Source organism: Hydra vulgaris, chromosome 01 (genome assembly GCF_038396675.1).
Source record: "Hydra vulgaris chromosome 01, alternate assembly HydraT2T_AEP".
NCBI lineage: Eukaryota > Metazoa > Cnidaria > Hydrozoa > Anthoathecata > Hydridae > Hydra > Hydra vulgaris.
In genome coordinates this window covers 13,647,944-13,670,971 of record NC_088920.1, presented here as the reverse complement: position 1 = coordinate 13,670,971, position 23,028 = coordinate 13,647,944, and the positions used below count along the sequence as shown (strand labels likewise).

Below are 23,028 nucleotides of genomic sequence, written 5' to 3'. Positions count from 1 at the left end.
ATCTTCTAATGAGGGTACAGCTCATTAGGAGATAATAGAATGAGTTGCCTATTAAACAGTGTTCTGAGTACTATCTATGCTTTGAGTCAGTTTCTTCAATCTAATTTAAAAATTAATAGAATACCAAAAACTATAAAACACAAAAAACCATCATCACCAAGTTCTCTAAACCTATCACTCACTAATATTTGTGGTCTTCGAAGTAACTTTTCTTCTGTTGAGTCTTATCTCTTGCAAAGTTCACCAGACCTAGTTGCTCTTTGTGAGACTAATTTGAGTTCCGCTATCTCATCTTGCGATCTTAGTGTTGACGAAAATCTTCCTTTAATTCGTAAAGACTCCAATAGTCACATGCTTAGCTTGGGCATTTACATTCATAAGAATTCACCCATTTGTCGTGAAACTAGGTTTGAATCCACAGACTATTCTTTCATGTGCTTTTGTTTAGCACCACTTCACTCTATCGCCTTTCTCATTGTTCTTTATTGCTCTACTTCATCTCATGACTGCACTCTTTTTGATGTTATTTCTGATCATATTGACCAAGCCCTCTCTTTTTATCCATCAGCTAATATAATTGTTGTCAGTGACTTAAATGCTCACCACTCAGAATGGCTTGCCTCTTGTGGCAGTGATTCTGCAGGCATTAAAGCCTACAGCTTTTGCCTTTCTCAATCTCTAACTCAAATAGTCAACTTTCCAACTCGCATTCCAGACAACCCAAATCATTTACCTTCTCTACTTAACTTATGTCTTGTTTCTGATCCTAGTCAGTTTCTCCACATTCACCCTTTGGTGCTTCTGATCACAGTTTGATCTCTCTAAAACTAATATCTCATTCTTCTTCATCGCCTAAATTCCCCTATTATCGTACCTCTTACAACTACATTAAAGCTGACTGGGATTCTTTCCGTTATTTTCTTTGTGATGGCCTTTGGGTAGAAATCTTTTCTCTTCCTGTCAACAAATGTGCTCATTACATAACTTCGTGAATTCAGGCTGGCATGGAATCTTTTGTTCCCATTCGACGATTCCAGGTCAAGCCTCACTCTCCTTCACTGTGTTTCCTCCACTGGTTTTCCTCACACTGTGCTGCTGCCAATCGAAACCATTACTTCCATATTTAACAGCAAAACAACTCTCCAGAAAGCAGGCATCTGTTTGTTACTGCTAGTAACCATTGTATAAAAGGTTTTGTCTAACGCTGAAGCCCGCTATTCTCAGGTCATAAAATCATGTATCTTATCACAAAAATTAGGCTCTCGTGACTTCTGGAGAATCTTTAATAGTATTAATAATAAGGGCAAATCTTTAATTCCACCTCTCTTGTATGGTTCAGACTTTGTCACCTCACCTAAAGACAAAGCTGAATTGTTTGCTAAAAACTTTTCATCAATATTATCTCTTGATTCCAATAGTTGCGTTCTACCTGATATTGCCAACAAACAGGTTGATCCATTGCTTGACATTCGTATCACTCCAGCTTCTGTATCTAAGTGATTTCCTGCCTAGACTCTTCTACAGCTTGTGGCCCGGACAACATACCTGTTATTGTCTTGCTGAAATAAAATAATAAAAAAGTTAAATAAGATTGGTGTCATTTTATTATTAACTTTTAAAACAAATATAAGAGTATAATAAGGGTTAAGTTGAAGTATGTTGAGTATTTTGAATTTATGGTAAAAAAAATTTAATGTGTGAGAAGCAATCCACACTTTAAATAATTTTTACAGCATATTTTTGTTTAATTAGCAGCATATTATTTTTCGATATATTAGTGCTGCACTGAACAGCAATAACATTCAAAACTACACCTAGAAACGACAAAGAATGCTTTCTTTTGACTTAGAGATGAAAGAAACTATATTTTGTTTTCCTAATATCTATGGACAATTTATTTGATACAAACCATAAGGCACACAATTAGCTGAACTAACTACAATTAGTTAATAAAAATTCATACTGAAAAATATAACTTCTTTCAAAAAAAACTTTGTTTATTTTTACTAGTTAGTGATTTAAAGGGCACTAACTATAATTTACATCAGTTTAAGTTAAATTTAATTACATAACAATGTCAACAAATAATAAAATAAATATGTGTTGTTTCAGTGAAAAGATACAGATTTTTACCACTGGAAAAATAAAAAAAATACACAAGTCTTTTTTAAATTTACAATACTTCATTGAAAATAAAAATTTATTTTTTGTTTTAAAAATTTTTTGATAAAAAATTGAGTTATTTTATTAAAAATAACAAATGTTCTTAGTGTGAAAGGAGCTAGTTTTATTTAAGAATGATTTAAATGTACCATTTTTAAAAGACTTAAACTGTTAAAAACTGTCAATTGTATAAAAAAACAGTTTTATATATGAACTACTAAAATAGACACCGCAAGCTTATACAAACTACAATAAATAAATGTTAATAACACTGGTCTGCGACATGAAAATTGTTTTATATTTAAAAAGTGATTTTTATTGTATTTTTAACGCTGATTTCAGGAAAAATAGTGAAAAAATTCCATCACATACAGTTATTTCACTAACTGCTTGTTTAGTTTTAGCTTTTTCGATATTTTTTATAAATAGTTCAGTACTCTAGTAAGTTTGAATTTTGGTTTTAAGATCTCCACAAACTGTTATTTAGCCTAAAGTACAAGTTGTTTTATGGACAATGGCTAATGGATGAATGAACTCACATTCCAAATTGCCTCTGCTACATTTGTGGTAACTATACCATTAAAAAGCGACAAAGAAGCATCTCCGATTTTGTTGAAAAGGTATATTTTGCCTATTTTGGTATAAAGTTAAGCGATCAAGATAAGTCTTGGGCTCCACACAAAATTAGTTCAATATGTGTTGTTGAACTCAGGCAATGGTTTTAAGGTAAAAACCAGTCCTTGCGTTATGGAATTCCAATGGTTTGGAGGGAGCCCAAAAATTATAATGATGACTGTTATTTTTGTTCTTGCAATGTACAACTTGAAAAACAAAAAGGATATTTCTTACCCTAACATTCAATTAGCCATTCTCCCTATTCCTCATGGACCTGGAGTACCAGTACCCTCTCCTCCAAATTCTTTGGATGATGTTTTAGATAATCGTGAGACATTGGCTCAGCAAGGTGATAATCAAGAAGACAGTGATTGCCACGATCCTGGCACAACTAATCCTATTCCATTTTTGCAATCTAAACTGAGCGACTTAGTTAGAGACCTAGGTCTTTCTAAAGACTTGGGAGAAGATTTACGATCTTGATTGAAAGCTACAAAATTTGCTGTCTCCGGGTACATCCTTTTTTTGGTATCAATCAAAAGAAAAGGAATTTGAAACTTTCTTCTCTCTAGAAGGTGACATGGTATTTTGCAGTGATGTTCTTGGACTTATGGCATGTTTTAAAATAGAATATGCTCCTAAAAGTGGAGGCTTTTTATCGATTCATTAAAAAGAAGCCTTAAAACGGTATTTCTGCACAATGGCAATAAGTATGCTTCTATGCCAGTTGGACACTCAGCGCACTCCGAAGAATGTCACGAAAACCTTAAACTGGTTTTACACAAACTCAGCTACTCAGACTATATATGGACACTGTGCGGGGATTTAAAAGTTATTTCAATGCTGCTTGGTCAACACAGTGGCTATACAACGTTCACTTGCTTACTCTGTGAATGGGAAAGTCAAGACAAAAAGCAGCACTACATAAAAAAAAGTTTTGTTCTTGAGAAAAACCTAGTAGGGGTTAAAAATGTTGATAGAAATAGCCTTTTGGATTGTTACTTTCATAACTTCACATTAAGTTAAGGCTGATGAAACAATTTGTTAAGGCATTGCCAAAAGAAGGGGAGACTTTTAAATATCTTTGTGGGCAGTTTCCTGGTTTATCTGAGGCAAAGCTAAAGAATGGAATCTTTGCTGGACCAGACACTAGAAAATTTATGTAAGATCCTAATTTTGTGGACAAAATGGAATTAGTTGTTACTGGTTTCCTAGGAAACAATGATCCAAACTACAAGACCATTGTCACAGACATGCTCGACAACTTTAAAAAGCTGGGCTGTAGCATGAGCATTAAAGTTCATTTTTTCCATTCACATCTTGATTACTTGCCTGCAAACCTTGGTGATGTAAGTGAAGAGCAAGGCAAAAGATTTCACCAAGACATCAAGAAAATGGAAAGAAGATATTAGTGAAGATGGAACGTCAACATGATAGCGGGCTACTGCTGGATGTTAAAGAGAGATGATCTTGAACGAGTCTGCAGCCTGAAAAGCAATAAAAGAAGCTTCAACAGAAAGCAAAAACCTTATTATAAGGACTTATAAGCTTGAAGAGAAATGTAAGTGTTCTTGAAATATATTGTAGAAGATAATTTATACATTAAATAAAATTCTATAATGTTTGAAAAATGTGAAAAATTGGTCGAATTTTGTTATTTTACCCAAAAATAATCCCTTTTTTGTGAGAAAACCTGATGTGATAAAAAAAAATGAATTGCTTTTTCAAAATCAGTGCTGAGAAATACATAAAAAACAGTAATTAAATTTCAATAAACTTTTTAAAAATATTTTTTTGCAGACCTATGTAATTACTCTTGTATGATTTGTAAAATGCCATTTAAAATCCCCTAAATAAATAGCTCATCTATACTTAAAGCCATTTCCAAGTCAAATAAAGTGCTATAGTTGTTCTCTTCAAGACAACCTAATATTTGTAACAAATTTTTATTCACTAAATCTTTATAATTTTTTTAGCAATAGTCGTTTTTATATTATCGTTAGTGGTTATGTTTTGTTAGTTTATTACTGTTTGTAACTGTAACTTTGTATGTACAAATATTTGTTGTATGGAAAGGAATGCTGATTTTTTATTACTACATTATTACCGATTTTATTACTACTATAGTTAAAATAAAATGTTGTTATTATTATAAATATTATTTTTATTATTTTAACCATTATTATTTTGTTCATTTCCATAAGGTGTCCACTGAATGTTAGTAATTTTACTATATGTAAACAACCTTGAAATGTAACCAACTGTTTCAGAAATATATTCATTGATTGATATTCTGATATTTAGACCTAATTTAAGTACAAATAACAGTCAACAAGAACAACAACAACAATATATTAACTAGTAAATGTCATAAATTGGTTCTTAAATAATATAATATCAAGTGAAATGTTTAATCTCATATAACCTGGTTAAAAAAGCAAATGAGAAGAGCTTGTAAGTAACACAAACTCAAAAAAGAACGAGGACAAAAAAATATGCAGATATTAAAAAAAGAAATATGAAATAAATAAATAAAATTAAAAATAAAATTAACGAAACAAAACAAACTCATTCAATCTCTCTCTCTCTCTCTCTCTCTCTCTCTCTCTATATATATATATATATATATATATATATATATATATATATATATATATATATATATATATATATATTATTATAAATTTATTTAATTATATTATTAATATAATTAAATAAATAATATATATATATATAATAATATTTAATATATATATAATATATATTTTTAATATATTTTAATATATATATAATAATATTTAAATAATATTATTATATATATATTATTATAAATTTGCTAAAAAAAACACTATAAGGTGACAGTTAAGTTTAGACAACTTTTTGTGGTCACCTTAATGCTTCTGACTAAATTTTTATGGCTTTTTGCTTACGCATCAAAATTAAAACTTTACCTGACCTAAGGTATCTATTTAACAAGTTTCATATATATATTTATTGACCACAAAATAAAATACTTTTAGTTAATTTACTTCAAAATTTTTACTTATCATTATTCAAAGCCTCTTCTTGGTGATATAATCTATGGTTACAATAAAAGCTAAGTTCACCAAATGATTAGATTGAACATTATTATCAAACATATGTTCTCTGTTATAAATAAAAATAGAGCTACAAACACTGGTTAGAATATTAATAATTAACTTTGTCTTAAATTTTTTGAAATAACCTTTTCTCTTTCTTAAAATTCTAATATCGCTCTCTGCAACTTACATATGTGAGTAACATCTTTGGAAGGTTGAACCAAGCATAATGTCCCTTTAATTTTTTTTTTAATTAATCTTGAAATTGGAATTTGTGATAGAATTAAGGTTAAGCAAATGTCACAATCTAAAACTTTTTTAATTTTTTTTACAACAAATCCAGCAATATTTTTAACAAAATCACTCATAAATAAGGATAAACTTTGTAACAACTTCTTAACAACTTAAACTATATATTAAATAAAGCTTGGTCATCAAAAATACTCTTGGTCATCAAAATTATTTTTTTGTGAAAATTTTCAATAAGCTAATGATCAATTGTTTTAATATTTTTTGAAGAACTCATTGCTAAAGTTATTGATGGTGCCTGTTAAATGCAATTGGCCTGAAAATAATCAATAACACATGTATGCATCACCAGAGACAAAGACTATATTCACCGTTTTGAACATAACAGTTCCATATTCCCTTTTGTGATTTCAAGCTAATAATAATCCCAATAAAACCTGTTTCACTCTTACTTAAATGCAGATGTTCTCCATTTTTAGCTCATTTAAGTGTTATTAAATACTCTATAGACTCTTTTATTTTTTTGAAAATAGTTTCTATATTATAATGTTGTAATGCTATTTAAGATGTCAAAAATGTTATTAATAACAATAATAAATCATTCTGTTGATTTGCTGTCTTCAAAGTCCTTAAAGTACTGACTTTCTCGTAGATATTCTATTGCGCTTGCAACTTTTTTACTGAGTTTCTGTGCAGCTAGCTTGGCTTTTATTTTTTCTTGAAACCAATTTATGTCTCTTTTTAATTTTAAAAATACTAAATGAAGACCTTCCTTTTCTTGAATAGTTACTTTATTTCAATAAATTCAATTTCAATCAAAAGTTAGTTTGTGCAAACCTAATGTATTTCTTATCAGTTTTAACATGTGCAGAGGATCCATTTAAAAAAAAAATTGTTTTCTATGTAACTAGATGTGGAAAGTTAGTACAAGTAGAGTTAACTGATAAATCAGCTCTAAGATGATTAGCCATACTAATACTTGACAAAGCACCATTAAATGTTAAACTTGTTATAGCAAGTTATTGTTATAGTCAGTTGTTGTAGTCAGTTTCTTCTAATATTATTAAACACATTTTTACTTAGTTACTTTTTTGAACTACTAAGATTCCATTAATATAAAAGTAGCCAATTGGTAGCTTCCACACATCATATAAGCTATTAATCAAAAAATTTAAGTAAAGCTAATTTAATGATATAGACCATGTGCAAAATGTGCTAAAGTCTAAAATATTTCAATTTCTGTTGATGCACAACTATATGTAGCTCAGTTTTTATTCGTTTTCTTAAACTCAATTTACTTGGAGCGCGTTTTCCAGATAAACTACTCATATGTTAATGAAAAAATTATTATAGTAATTATAGTTGAAATAAATATAAACAAATAAATTTATATTATAGAAGTTTTTAAAAAAACTTCTATAATATTATATTATAGAAGTTTTTTTTTTTTTTTTTTTTTTTTAGTTCACCTCCCCAAGGCCGTTAAGGCCACTACAGATGAGGAGGCTACTTGTGGTTATAACCCTCTCTCAACTCTATAACTCCGAAACACGAACCTTGACGAACAAGGCTGCTGCGCAAAGAAACAAGTTGAGCGCGGTACTACCAGGGAGGTGGTGGGGATTGAACTCAGAACCTCTTGCTTATGAAGCGAGCGCTCTACCACGACACCACTACCGCAGTTATTATATAAATTATATTTTATAAGTTATATAATATTTATGATAACAAGTGATATTTTATTATGACAAGTTATGCTATATTGTAAAAGTTATTATATATGTATTATATTATCATAGTTATAATAAATATAAACAAAATGTATTTTGATCTATTGATGCTCTGTCCATTCAAACAGCGCTAGTTTGTTTACAAAACTCAAAACTTTTGGGTGAGCTCCAACATACCAGTTATTTTTCGATCTAATATCCTTTTACAGGATTCATTTTTGTGATACATCTACATAATAATTAGATAAGATTAATAAATCCTTATTTACAGTAAAAAAAAAAGAAAAGAAACTAATGTTAAAAATATTTAAAAATTTTATGTAGAGCGAACATGTACAGTACAATTGCAAATAATCAGGATGCAGTGATGTAGATGAAGGTGTCGGTTTGAAGCAGATAAAGTTAAAGATTATATTGCAGATAACATGAACAAGCCCAGGAATTTTAAAGATTTTTTTTGTAAAAACAAGTATAAAAGTATATTATTACAAATGGCCCTGATCAATGTACTTTCGTGTTTTGGCAAAAAAGGAGCATTTTTGTGGAGGAAATCCATGATTCTAGCTGGCAGCTATTCCAGCGAATTTTGAAAACTTCTATCCTATTGTCCAGCATAGCACTGGAAGATTCAGATGTAGGTACATTTGAAATTCAAGGTTGGGTTGAATCCAAAATCAAAGCATTATCCTGAGAAACTTTAAATAGTATTATTTCATTTTAAAAGTTGCAATCAATAAAAATATAATATAAATGATATATAAAAACAAATAAATAATTAAATAATAATTTAACAATTATTAACATCAAAAGTTTTATTCTTCAGATAATTTTGTCAAAAACACCAATTTTGACTAATTATGATAATAATTAATAGAGCTTTTTTTAAATAGACTGCACTACAAAAAAGTAAATATAAAAATACATTTAGCTTACTATTTTATTAAAAATATACCTTCTTTCCATGCATTTATCCGCTGTGTGGTTTATCCTCCTCCGGCTAATTGCCATATAGAGGCCACACACCAAGGCGCACGAAAACGAGTTTAGCTCACTAAAGAGCATCATAACCCCATTGCAGACTAAAAGTAAGTTGAGTAATAAAGTTGGCATAGACACAGCGGACAGTATTACGCTAACTCTTAGAACGTGCAACTCATGTTTTATATCAAGTTCACTTGATAGGAACCCTTGTTATGTATAACAATGTATATATGTTTTACATTTATGTAAGTTTCATTATATATATATATATATATATATATATATATATATATATATATATATATATATATATATATATATATATATATATATATATATATATATCTGTGTGTGTGTGTGTGTGTGTGTGTGTGTGTGTGTGTGTGTGTGTGTGTGTGTGTGTGTGTGTGTGTGTGTGTGTGTGTGTGTGTGTGTGTGTGTGTGTATTACATAAAACAAACTAATAATCTCAAAAAAATACACTGTCAATTGCAAACTCAATATAATGTCTAAATAAAGTTGTAAATAAAACTTGACTTATTAGTAAAATATGTTTTATTGGTTTACATTGCTATAAGATCTTTTTCTTATGAATTTTTTAAAGTTCATATGGTTTAGTGTTTCTTTTACATACTATAAAAACGTAACACTAATTAATATCAACTTTAAAAAATTTAATGCATCAGAAAATGTTTTTATACCATATAAATCATATATAATATAGGAAACTACTTTTCAGAAGTACTGTTATAAGTAGATACAGATATTTATTAAAGAAGTATCTTTAATAAATATCTGTATCTAATTATAACAGCATCCTTAATCTAAATTGAAAGGAAATTTTTTGTGAATGCAGTTCTTTGAAAACATATAGAGTTTTAATTGCGGTGAAATAAATATAAATATATTGAAATCTCCACCTTGAATTTATAAACATGTGTAATTTCTGCTCATAAAAAACAAGTATGGCGCTCTGTAAAGTAGAAGCTATACTAAAGTGTACTAAAATATAAAGTCTGTAATTTAAAGTTACGAAACTTCTACTTATCATAAATGCGAACAAAATCATATAAATTGATGTGATTTTTTCAAAAGTCTTAAAAGTATAGGTAAAACACCGTAATTTTTTGAAAACAGAATTTTTTCGAAACATAACAACTGACATCATAATGGATATATATGTATTTTTTTAAAAGTTTTCCTGTGAATCTATTGTTGTTTTACTTCATCTGACGTGTTTTTCTTATGAAGAAAAGTTAATCATGCGACTTGCGCATTTATTATCCATGATTTAGTTATAAATAACTTGGACAACTGTGTTTTTTACCCGGTAAACATTGGACAGGATAGTGGTTGTCTTAAAGTTGCCAGTTTTTTAAAATGATCATAGAACATTAGGATATAGTTTTCTTGTTGTTAATTTTTGAATTAATATAGCTTAGTACTAAAATTTCATAAAAATATATAAAACTTAAAATTTTAAAAAAGTGTATATCTGTGGTTTTACCCGTATGTCTTCATTTATGAAATTTTTTTCAATCTTACCTATAATTAATATCAATATTTTTATTATATATTTAACAAACATTTTTTGTACATTAGGAAATGATAAACAATTTGCACTGACTTCAAAAATTGTTGGCAGAGTTGGTTATTTCATAGGAGGTAAATTTGACATGTTTGGACGTCATCTTGGTTTATCTCAGTATGATATTAGTAATATTGATGCTGATAAACAAAATGCGCAAGCAAAAGCAGTTGCTGTCATAGATATGTGGATTGAATATAATAAGATCTCAAAATGGGAACAGTTGAAGAAAGAGTTGTTATTATTTAAACATGAAAATACTGTTGAAGAAATTGAGAAAGAGTTTGGTTATAAATAGTGAGTAATGCAACCATTAATTTATTTTTACTTAGTAATACAGGTCACAAAAAAATATTCATATACCAATATATAAATTTTGTTTTTGTTTTTAATATAGCATTTTTATTGATTTAAAGTATACCCTAAAATCATAATATATTATAAATATCCTATAAAGAGTTTATAAATAAGTATGCTATACTTAATATACCTTAAAAATTAGTTTAAAATTTATAAAGTTATAAGAAAATGATTTTTTATTTAGCCTGTTTTTTAAACTCAGTTCTACAAAAAAAAAAATTAAGAAAAATTGTAACAATTAAATTAAATATCTGCATCAATATTTCTTTCAAAGTTTAAATATTTTTCTTTAGAAACATAAAATAATTTCATATATTTTTATAGAACAGCATAACTGTTCTACAAAACAAATCATTGTTGTTTGCATCTTTAATTTAATATTATTTTCTATATATTGTTCTTTTTTGTGTAAATTATCTTTATTTAAATTGAAATATGTAATGACATTAGACAAATAAATGTATTTCTACCCAATCAAAACATCAGTCAACCTTGATAAGTTACATTGATTATCTCTATGTATTTATGTTTTTAACTCTTCCTTATTGCTGCCACAAAACTTTTATTTTGTTGAAAAAGTGAAATTAACAAAGGTGGTAGTAGACAGAGGTCAGTTAATTTATCTTTCTATGTATACTTTCTAAGTAAAGGTTTCAAAACAAGAGGCCATAACATCTTTTTGTTAAAAAGCAAACAAATTAGAAACATAGCCCTCTAGTCACTGTATAAGTTCTTATGTTTGTTTTTTTTAAATTCATTAAGCATTTTAAGAATAAATTCATTGAGTCTATATGTTTTCTCTTTAAACAACTGATTAATAAAATGACTTAGTATTTTGGTGTTAAAAAGAAAAATTAAATTTTCATAATTATTTTGCAATCATTAAGCTAATTTATGTATAGTTTATGCAAAAACCATTCAGTTTGAAAAAATATTTGTAGATGAGGTATTTAAGAAATTCGAATCAGTACTGAGTTTACTGGTGAAGTTTTGATACTATTTTTGATACTATTTTTTCTTTAAATTCTTTAGCTACTAAGTAGAGATTTTACAATTACATTGTGTTTTCCAACTTTCTAAGTTTGTTCTTAAGCCTAAGCAGCAGTTATATATTTCGCATCATAAATTAATATGATCTATGACAAAAAAATTTTATTTAAATTTTGTCAATGGACTTTCAAATAAAAATTGCACTCATTAGGATTAAGCAAATAAAAATAATCATAGTGAAAATAAGCAGTAAACATTTGTCTTTTTTATGCTTTTTTATGTTTACTTTAACTATTGCGGTGCCCTGTGATTAGATCGTTATGTGTTCTTGGAGCACCTTTATAACAAATTTAATTTTTTTTTTGGTTTGTATTAGTGTAAATATAGAAAAGAGGTAAAATTTGCCAGAAAAAAAATTTATAAATATATTTGTTAGAATTATTGAAATGAAAACTATAAACTTTGTCTGCATATGGATTTTCTGGTGAGCAATAAAGAAATATTTTTGGTATATTTTCTTTAAAATTTAGATTTATTTTCAAGTTTTATTCATAACAAATAACAAAAAAAATTGCAAATACATACCAAACAAATTAAAACACTTTAACAAATATTATTTATGTTTAATAAGTTTAGAAACACAAAGCAAACTAAAACTAAAACAAAAATAAAGTAAAAAACACAAGACAAGCTAAAATGAAATACAGCAATACATTGTGTTGACATTTGTCAATAAACTTATTAATTTTTGTAAAAAATGCTGACATGTAATGATGATTTTATAATTTAATTATAAGGGGAATTACTTACTTTGAAACTTTATATTATTTTCATTGACTTAGATATATTAGGTTTTTGAAATCTAGTTTATCAAAGTCATAGTTAAGTAAACGTCACTTTGATTCGGAATTATATTTCTCCGGTGCATTTTAAAGTGCAGTTTAATACAAGTAGTTTTTTTCTCTTAAAATTATGAAGAAAGTTTTTTTTTAAAATATATAGTTAATAGTTTTTTAATAATATAGCTCACTAGTATTATTAATTTGTTTAATATTTCAACACCTAATGATTTACAAAATGCATGTTATACAAAAATGAACTGTCCAGTTGACTAAAATAAAATAAGATATTGTATATTAAATTATATTATAATAAAATTAAATGATGTCTTGAAAATATATATATATATATATATATATATATATATATATATATATATATATATATATATATATATATATATATATACACACATGTATATACTAAAACTCCTATTTTCACAAAAATATCGAGTAGTTTTGGATAATGAATTTTACTAACTTTCAAAGATGATTTAATTATCATAATTAACAGAGTCATTCATGCTGAAGATGACATTTTGCGAAAAAATATTATATATGATTTAGAAAGTTTAATTAAATTCAGAAAAATTAAATTATATATGATAATACTTAATAAAATAACATAATCATTTAGTAAAATCATACAAAAAAAGATAATTACAATGTCATTATTTTTTATCTGAATTGGAGTTGAAAATTTAGAGTAATTTTTGTTGAGGTAGTTGTAGTCTGTTTGCTAAAAATCAACTTGCCATATGATATGTATTAAATTTCCACCTTCTAGTTCTCTTTTCAATTCTACCTGTTTATCATTACTGAGTTATTTTGCCTCGGCACAAAATAATTTTTCAATGTATTTTTTTCCTTTAATTTTCCGAATTTTTTTTTCAAAATTTTGAAAAAATTATTAAAAAATTCATGTTATTTTTAAAATTAAGTATTTTTAAAACCAAAGCTGTAGATTTTTTTTGTCTCTACTTCTAGTTCTATGCGCTTATTATGTTTTTGCGCCTTTCATTCTGTGTGCTTCTTTATACAACTATAACAATTTTGCTTTGTTATTGATTCATTCTCATTTCATTCATTCTTTTAACTAGTCTTTTTTAAGGTTTTTATATCTTTACTTATCTTCAATTTTATTTAGCAGCTGATAAAAACACCAAATATTGTTTTTATACTAATTTAAACAAAACTGTAAGAAAGTATAAAGTTTTATTGTGAAAAACCTAGTTTTTTATGTATGTATATATATACACATAAATTTGCTAGATTAAATTTAAGTTTGCAAAATTTTAGCCCTAAATATCTTACAAAAAATCCTCAGTAGTGCTATTTTTGTGATTAAAATAATCTTTTTCTATTTTTAAACAGGAAATGATAATAATCCATTGTTAAATCTTTTTAAGTATTTTAGTCAATTTTTTAAGTGATTTTAAACAGGAAATCTCAATATATATATATATATATATATATATATATATATATATATATATATATATATATATATATATATGTATATATATTTAAACAACTTTAAAAAGTATTCTACACAATAGAGTGCTCAATGTTCTTAAAAGAACAGAGCAATAATATATTAGTAGAAAATCACTTAACTAAATTTTTTTCCATTTGACACTGTGTTTCATCAACAAAGATTCATCAGAAATGAATGATCAAATTAATAAAACTTCAATTTATACCAAAAATTAAATTACAGGAAGTTGCAAATGTCTTAACTACTGTAAATTTTCAAACATTTGTGGAATTTGCTGACACTATTATAAAAAGAATTCTTTAGAAATGATTACTTATGCTATTTTTTTTAAATGTTTTTTTAAAAAGGGTAGTTAATGTAAATATTATTTGAACTCATTTATTTTTATAGTTTTTTAGGAGAAACTTATTTTCGTGCCTACATTTAGAAATTAATTCCGATCTTTTGTTTAATAAGCATTCTTGATTTGCATGTGTAATTATTTCAAATTTTTCTTGTAGGCATAGTATTCATTTTTTGGAAATATTGTTATATGCTGGCGCTGTTTTAAGGATAGACCAATTCAGTATAAAATCATCAATATTTTTTTCTTTTAATTCCCATATATATTTTGACAGCATGGTGTCTTTTGAATACTTTTTATTCTTGAAAGATTGCTTATGATTGGCAAAACGTTTTTTCCATTCACCCTCTGTTATGCCAATATATTGTTTATCAGGTACATTCTTAGAGGAAACAACACATTTATATACCACATTTTTTGATAAACAACTTCCACTCATTGGACAATTGATTTTTTGTTTACAATTACAATTTTCTGTAGTTTTTTCATTTAGGATTTCTTTTTTGTTTAACAAAGCCTTATCGTGACCTTTTATAATTCCTTCCATATTTTTTGTGCAACTGTAGCTAACTTTAATTGTATTTCGATTAAAAATTTTATGTAATTTATAAGATCGCGGGAAATGCTTATCGACCAATTTTAAAAATACTTTTCCTATGTTTGTAGAAACATTTTTGCTATATGGGGGGTTGAACCAAATTACATTTCTAGTTCTATTTCGTTTTTTTGTATTCTTTTTTTCAGGGTCAAATTTTATTTCAAAATTTTCAAAACCACTTTTTTTTAGGGCATCTTCAAATATTCGTTTAGAGGAATTGAATACATTTTCATTTGAGGAGTTTTGGTTTAGTCTGTTATTAATTGAAATCGGGATTTGTTTTAGAACTTGGGGTGGATGGTTAGAGTTAATGTTAATATATAATAGTTCATCGTTTGGTTTTTTGAAAGGCTTATATGAATTTTCAGAGAGGTTAAATGTGACATCAAGAAAATTCACAATTTTTAAATTTATGTTTATTTCGATTTGAAAGCCAATATTTTTAAAAATTTTTATAATATCTTTTCTAATTTTGTCGAGCTGTGGACCAGATTTTCTACGCATTACTATTAAACCATCGTCGCGATAAAGGCCTAAATCTTTTATATTGATTATTTTACTTAACAAATCTAAAATGTATAGTCCAACAAATTCACAAATTTCTGCTCCGTCATAACTGCCCATTGTTACATCAAAGCAGTCATGTATGTTTTTCTTTTTCCAAGTTTCCTGATTAAAATAAAGTAAGGTTTTTCTACAATGTTTTATTATACGGATTGTGTCATCAGGAATAACTGTGTGGCTTTTTGCAAATTCAATGGTCTTATCTAAAATATCTGCAGTTATTGAGGGGTAAAAATCATTAATGTCAAATTGAATAAATGTACAGTCATTTTTATTTTCGATTATGGAGAACCAATTTATAACATCAGTGGTATTTTTCTAAGTGGTTTAACAAAGCATTACTGTGACCTTTTATAATTTTTTCCATGTTTTTTAACTTTCATTGTATTTCGATTAAAAAATTTATGTAATTTATTAGAGGGCAGGATATGCTTATCGACCAATTTTAAAAACACTTTTCCTATGTTAGTGGAAACATTTTTGCTATATGGGGGGTTAAACCAAATTATATTTCTAGTTCTATTTCGTTTTTTTTATTTAGTTCAAAATTTTCGAAACCACTTCTTTTTAGGGCATCTTCAAATATTCGTTTAGAGGAATTGAATACATTTTCATTAGAGGAGTTTTGGTTTAATCTGTTATAAATTGAAATCGGGATTCGTTTTAGATTTTGGGGTGGATGATTTGAGTTAATATTAATACACAATAATTCATCGTTTGGTTTTATGAAAAGCTTATATGAATTTTCAGAGAGGTTAAATGTGACATCAAGAAAATTCACAATTTTTAAATTTATGTTTATTTCGATTTGAAAGCCAATATTTTTAAAAATTTTTATAATATCTTTTCTAATTTTATCGAGCTGTGGACCAGATTTTCTACGCATTACTATTAAACGATCGTCGCGATAAATGCCTAAATCTTTTATATTGATTATTTTACTTAATAAATCTAAAATATATAGTCCAACAAAGTCACAAATTTCAGTCATTTTTATTTTTGATTATGGAGAACCAATTTATAACATCAGTAATATTTTTCCACTGTTGCAAATTTAATTTATTTCTAAGAATATTTTTAATTTTGTCCAATTTAATTTTGCTTACATTTCCAATCTCACTTTTTGAGGGAACCAATAACCTACAAGGAAGTTTGTTTTGAAATTTGGTTTATGGTCTTTTAGTGTTACGAAGGCTTGGGCAGGGGCAGTTGATTCGATTCTGTTATCAAGGTTTCTTTTTTTAGCAACACTTTGCGCTTATAAATTAATTGTGTTTTCCAAATTTTTTGGGGCTTTTTCATAAGAACTAGTAATATTGTCGCGTAAAATTTTTTCATACTTTTCTGTTGTGAGTTGGAAATGTTATTTGTTTTATCAGCAAAAACCAAAATATTAGGGTTTGATTCAATTATTTTAACATCTAACTTTAATTCTGTTTGAAATTCGTTTTTTATAGGGCGAAACTCTATGGTTTTAATTAAATGCAATAGGTCATTTTCAAAATTTTCCAAATAAGGTATAAAAGGGGTATTTTTTGTTTTAAATCCATAATTATAATTATCTTGGTTATTATTAAATACATCTGTGTTTGTATTTGGTTTTAAGAAAAAATGGGCTTTTCAACGAATTCTTTTAATAAAATGCTCAACTTTTTCAATCAAAGAAATAGTATAACTTTTTTCATCTAGTATAGATATATTTTTCAATGAGTAAGTGAAATTATTAGTTTCCATATTTACACATATAAAGTTTCCATATTTACACGGAATGTTAAAATATAATTAAGAGTGCCCAACAAATGTTAATAAGGAGCCTAATATATATTTAAACAACTTTAAAATGTATTCTACACAATAGAGTGCTCAATGTTCTTAAAAGAACAGAGCAATTATATTCCCACCCTGTAATAAATTACATAAAATTTTTAATCGAAATACAATTAAAGTTAGCTACAGTTGCACAAAAAACATGGAAAGAATTATAAAAGGTCACAGTAATGCTTTGTTAAACAAAAAAGAAATCCTAAATGAAAAAACTACAAAAAAATTGTAATTGTAAACAAAAAACAATTGCCCAATGAGTGAAAGTTGTTTATCAAAAAATGTGGTATATAAATGTGTTGTTTCCACTAAGAATGTACCTGATAAACAATATATTGGCATAACAGAGGGTGAATGGAAAAAACGATTTGCCAATCATAAGCAATCTTTCAAAAATAAAAAGTATTCAAAAGCTACCACGCTGTCAAAATATATATGGGAATTAAAAGTAAAAAATATTGATGATTTTATACTGGATTGGTCCGTCCTTAAACTGCGCCTGCATATAACAATATTTTCGAAAAATGCATACTATGCCTACAAGAAAAATTTGAAATAATTACACATGCAAATCAAAAATGCTTATTAAACAAAAAATCGGAATTAATTTTTAAATGTAGGCACGAAAATAAGTCTCTCCTAAAAAACTATAAAAATAAATGAGTTCAAATAATATTTACATTAAATATCTTTTTTAAAAAAGACTTTTTAAAAAAAGCATAAGTAATCATTTCTAAAAAATTCTTTTTATAATAGTGTCAGCAAATGTGTGAAAATTTACAGTAGTTAAGACATTCGCGACTTCCTGTAATTAAATTTTTGTATAAATTGAAGTTTTATTAATTTGATCATTCATTTCTGATGAATCTTTGTTGATGAAACACAGTGTAAACTGAAAAAAAATTTCATATATATATATATATATTAAATTTATTGAGACATTGGATTTAAATCATTTAACACACCATGTCAATTTTAATGCTTTTCAATTGAACTCTATATTAGGCCCATCTAGCGGTCGAGAAGTAATTTTAACTGAGTCTACTCAACAAGTATTTTCTCTTGAATGATATTCTTAACTTGGCTACACCAAAAAAGGACGAGCTCATTTAATTCTAACTTGGAATTTCGCTGTTGAATCTTCAAATCCTCCAAGAAATATATTTTCTTCAAACCAACAACATTTTAAAAATAGGAACTTTGATAAACTAAATACGTACTTTAAAGATGTCAACTGGGTTAATTGTTTTAGAAATTTAAATAGTCATGAATGCTATGAAGCATTCCAATCTATCAGTATTAGGTGAGGTAATCTTCAAATACCAGCAATTAAATCGCATTATTCTATTATTAGTTTTACACAAACTTTGGATCACGAAAGAATTAATCTCTGCAATAAAAAATAAAAATAAACTTTATTATAGAAGCAAAGACCAAAACTGAACAAAGAAAAAACAAACTCTTATTCATCATATTGCTCAATATGAAAAATCTATATCAGAAAAATGCGAGACAAACGCGAAATTTATATATCAATGCATAAACATGAAATTTAAAGTTAAAAATCAATCAAAGCCACATAGCTACAATTCTTAACAAATTCTTTTCATCTGTTTTTACTCCTTCATGTTTAAGTCAATCACTACCAGCATTCAAGAAATGCGCATTTTCTGTAATTGATGAGACATTGGTCTCATCAATCACAGAATCAATGTCAATATTTGCTAAGATATTTGTTAAGAATCAATGTCAATATTTGCTAATGTTAATGGCATTTCCTTTCAAATGAACAAAACTTGTTTTTTATCAATTTTATTTGTTTCTTCATTATTGTTGTTTCATTGTTGTTTTTTATATCTTGTTGGCTATATTCTGCTGTATTGATTTGGCTATCTTATATGACAGCATATTCTGTCACAATCCCCCTTAGGTTTTTATAATTTTTTTTTTTTTTGGTTGATAACTTAATGAGAACTTCATACAATCGATACTGTCAAAACTTAACATGAATAAGCCTGCAGGCGTAGACGACGTTCACCCACATGTTCTCCACAAATGTTCTTCATCTCTGAATGTGCCAATTGCTTACATATTTATAAAGTCTATTTCTGTTGCAAAATTCTAGAGCGTATTGTAAAGGGTTGTTTAACTGAGTATCTATGTGCTAATAATCTTTTGTCTCAAAATCAGCACAGGTTTGTGCCAAATAAATCATGCATTACAAATTTATTGGAAACTGTTAATCAGATATTGTCCTCAATGGCAAGAGGCTATAGTGTAGATGATTTATATCTAAATTATGAAAAAGCATTTGACACACCTCCTCATAACCTTATGCTTCACAAACTTTCTTGATATGCTACCTCTTATATGCTTCTTAATTGGATAAATTCTTTTCTTTCTAACAGAACACAACAAGTTGTCAACTTCAGATTATTTACCAGTCACCAGTGGTATCCCACATCTGTTCTAGGCTCTCTTTTTTATTATTCTTATAAATCAATAACATTTCAGATCTTATTAGCAATCCAATGAAGTTATACGCTAATGAAAGCAAAGTTATTTTCACCAACTTGACACCTGAGAGTCCAGCTTTACTCCAGAAGGATATAAATCACATCACGTCTTGGACTCTAACCTGGCGCTTACGTCTCAACTACAAAAAGTGCCTTATCGTACGTTTTAACAAAAGTAAAAGTCCTAATTACCAATATTATGTGTTGACTCAGCAAGCGATGCAGCTTCTCGATTCCTTTTACAGTGAAAGAGATCTTGGCATTTGCATTTCACACAACCTTAAATAGGACACTTGAGTATGCTGCTCATGTATGGAATTTTCTTTCTGCACGCAACATCAAAAAACTTAAGAAAGGTCTAAACCACGCCACCAAAGTAATTGCGTCTCTAATAGCGCTATCCAGCGAAGCCAGATTATTGTTTCTTAACCTCACCTCACTAAATAAAAGACGCATTCAAGGTGATTTAATCTACAACTTTAAATTTAATAATAATTTAGCGAATGTTGATTGGCTTAACCCACAAATTGGCAATCGATCTTTCCAACTAACTCAAGGACACCCTCAACGTCTCATCAAAGAGTTCTTTAGTGTTTCAGACCTCAACAAAAACATAAGAACTCTCTCTACTAGGCTTCATTTCTTCCCTAACAGTAGTCAATCAACGGAATTAACTCCCACAAACGGCTTTGAATTAAAAAAAGGGATAATAACATTACAATTGAAAATATTAAACAAAAAAAATAAGCTAGTATGAAATTTTTTATAAATAATTTTAACGTCATCAAAGCAGACACAGCATAGTGTTTTTGTGATTTAAGTTTTTTGTCGTTAAAATTATTTGTAACATCTTAGCATCGTTATGAAACTTGAAGTCACGTTTTTTTTAACTTCCAGGTGTTATTTTTATTTAATCGAATTTAAAGTATTCGGTTTCTTTTTTTTCTATTGAGCACTTTAAATTGGTATTTATTAAAATAATTATTATTATATATATATACACACACGCATATATATATATATATATATATATTTATATTTATATATATATATATATATATATATATATATATATATATATATATATATATATTATATATATATATATATATATATATATATATATATATATATATATATATATATATATATATATATATATATATATATATATTTATATACAAATTTGATATGTTATTTATTTTAAGAAGTTGTTTTTTTGTTGATAACAAATAGAAGTTTTAAAACACGAGGGAGGGGTTCTTAATAAGCTCTAGGTGTGTGGCTACAACAACAACAAGCTCTTTATTTTCATTTCAATTATTTTTATAAAAGTTTTAATAACAATAATCATAATCATAACAATAATAATAGTAGTAAAAACAACAATTAAAGTAGAAGTAAAAACAGCAATAATTACACAGGTCAACAAAAAAAAAAAATTTTTCTGGTGCCGAGCAAACAATTTGTTTTTGTATAGCATTTCTCATTTTGATTTCAAATATGTAACTCTTTTTTTACCATCAGGTTAAGTTGTAAAGATATTCAGGTTCAAATCTTAAGTATTTAGGGTAAAGTCCCTAATATTGTCGAAAAAAAGTTATTCAAAAGTATGTCAACCTGGGTCTCAAATGAAGCGTATTTTCATAGAGATTTTAGAAAACATAAATATTTTTCCTTAAAATTTATTGACAAAAAAATTATGTGAAAAAATGCTAAAGACTCTTAAAAAAAAGTCAACAGAATGTTATTCACCAAAAATACACAAAATACTTATTTTATTACAAATGAGTAACATTTTTAAAATCTCTATGAATTTTTTTAAAAGTCTCTAGCATTTTTTCACATAATTTTTTTTGTCAATAAATTTTAAGTAAAAATATATTTATCTTTTCTAAAATCTCTTTGAAAATACGCTTCTTTTGAAACCCATGTTGACATACTTTTGAATAACTTTTTTTTCGACAACATTAGGGACTTTACCCTAAATACTTAAGATTTGAACCTAAATATCTTTACAACTTGACCTGATGGTAAAAAAAGAGTTGCATATTTGAAATCAAAATGAGAAATGCTATACAAAAAACAAATTGTTTGCTCGGCACCAGAAAAAAAAAAATTTTTTGTTGACCTGTGTTAAAGTAGTAACAATAATAATAATAGTAAAATCAGCAATAACAATAGAAGGAAAACAACAACACTATCAGTTTTAAAACAACAATAATAATTGAAGTAAAAACAATAATAATAATAGAAGTAAAACAATAATAGAAGTAAAAAGCAACACATTCAATAAATTGGATAAGTTGTTAAGTAGAATATCAAGAATATGTATTGCGGTAATTGTCGCTAAGAGTGAATAAAAAGCAAGAAGATCATAAATTAATCTTAACGGACTTTTAAAAATTTTTTTTGTAAACCTAATAAAAAGGAAGTCAACATATAATTCAGGTAGAATTTGCGTACAGTTTCACTTCCATTAGTAAGGAAAACTATGTTATTTTATTTTGAAAAGTACGACCATTCGAATATTTATGGACGGTACTCTATGTGTATGAAAAAAACTATTTATTAAAACTACTAATGTTGTATATACAGTAAAATTACTTTCATATTTTCAATTAATTGCTGTTATTGACATTGGTTTTTTTGTTTTTTAGACCCTTGAACAAGAATTTCATCAATTAATGTATATCATCAAAAGTCACTTTTTATAATCTAATTTCAACATTGTGTATTTTTTTTATAATGCAAAATGACCTACCTTATTAAACTTGTTTATTTTATAGTTGTTTATATATAATCTTTATATATATATATATATATATATATATATATATATATATATATATATATATATATATATATATATATATATATATATATATATCATGAGTTGACAACAAATGTAAAAGTTAACAACTTTCTTATAATATTGTCTTCCATAGTTCGTACACAGGTTAAGGGAGGGAAGAGTATGTAGGCAGGTAGGGAAGAGGAGAGTGGTTTATTTAAAAACGTACAAATGCGCACATGGAGGATGCTGGTTGGGTTAAAGGTAGCAGTTACGTACGCGGTTTGACTGTTTCTTGT

The 23,028-nt window shown here is 26.9% G+C and overlaps 1 protein-coding gene across 1 annotated transcript in view; it reads left to right on the top strand.

Annotated features, from left to right (window-relative positions):
• The window catches only part of LOC136075123 (uncharacterized), a 57,989-nt gene extending 35,281 nt beyond the window's left edge, over window positions 1-22,708 (top strand). Inside the window, exons 4-5 of the mRNA XM_065787441.1 lie at window positions 10,421-10,703; window positions 22,596-22,708. Of these exons, the coding sequence (XP_065643513.1) occupies window positions 10,421-10,703; window position 22,596 (284 nt within the window). The 3' untranslated portion in view covers window positions 22,597-22,708. The remainder of the gene's footprint in view (window positions 1-10,420; window positions 10,704-22,595) is intronic.
• Window positions 22,709-23,028: the final 320 nt, after the last annotated feature.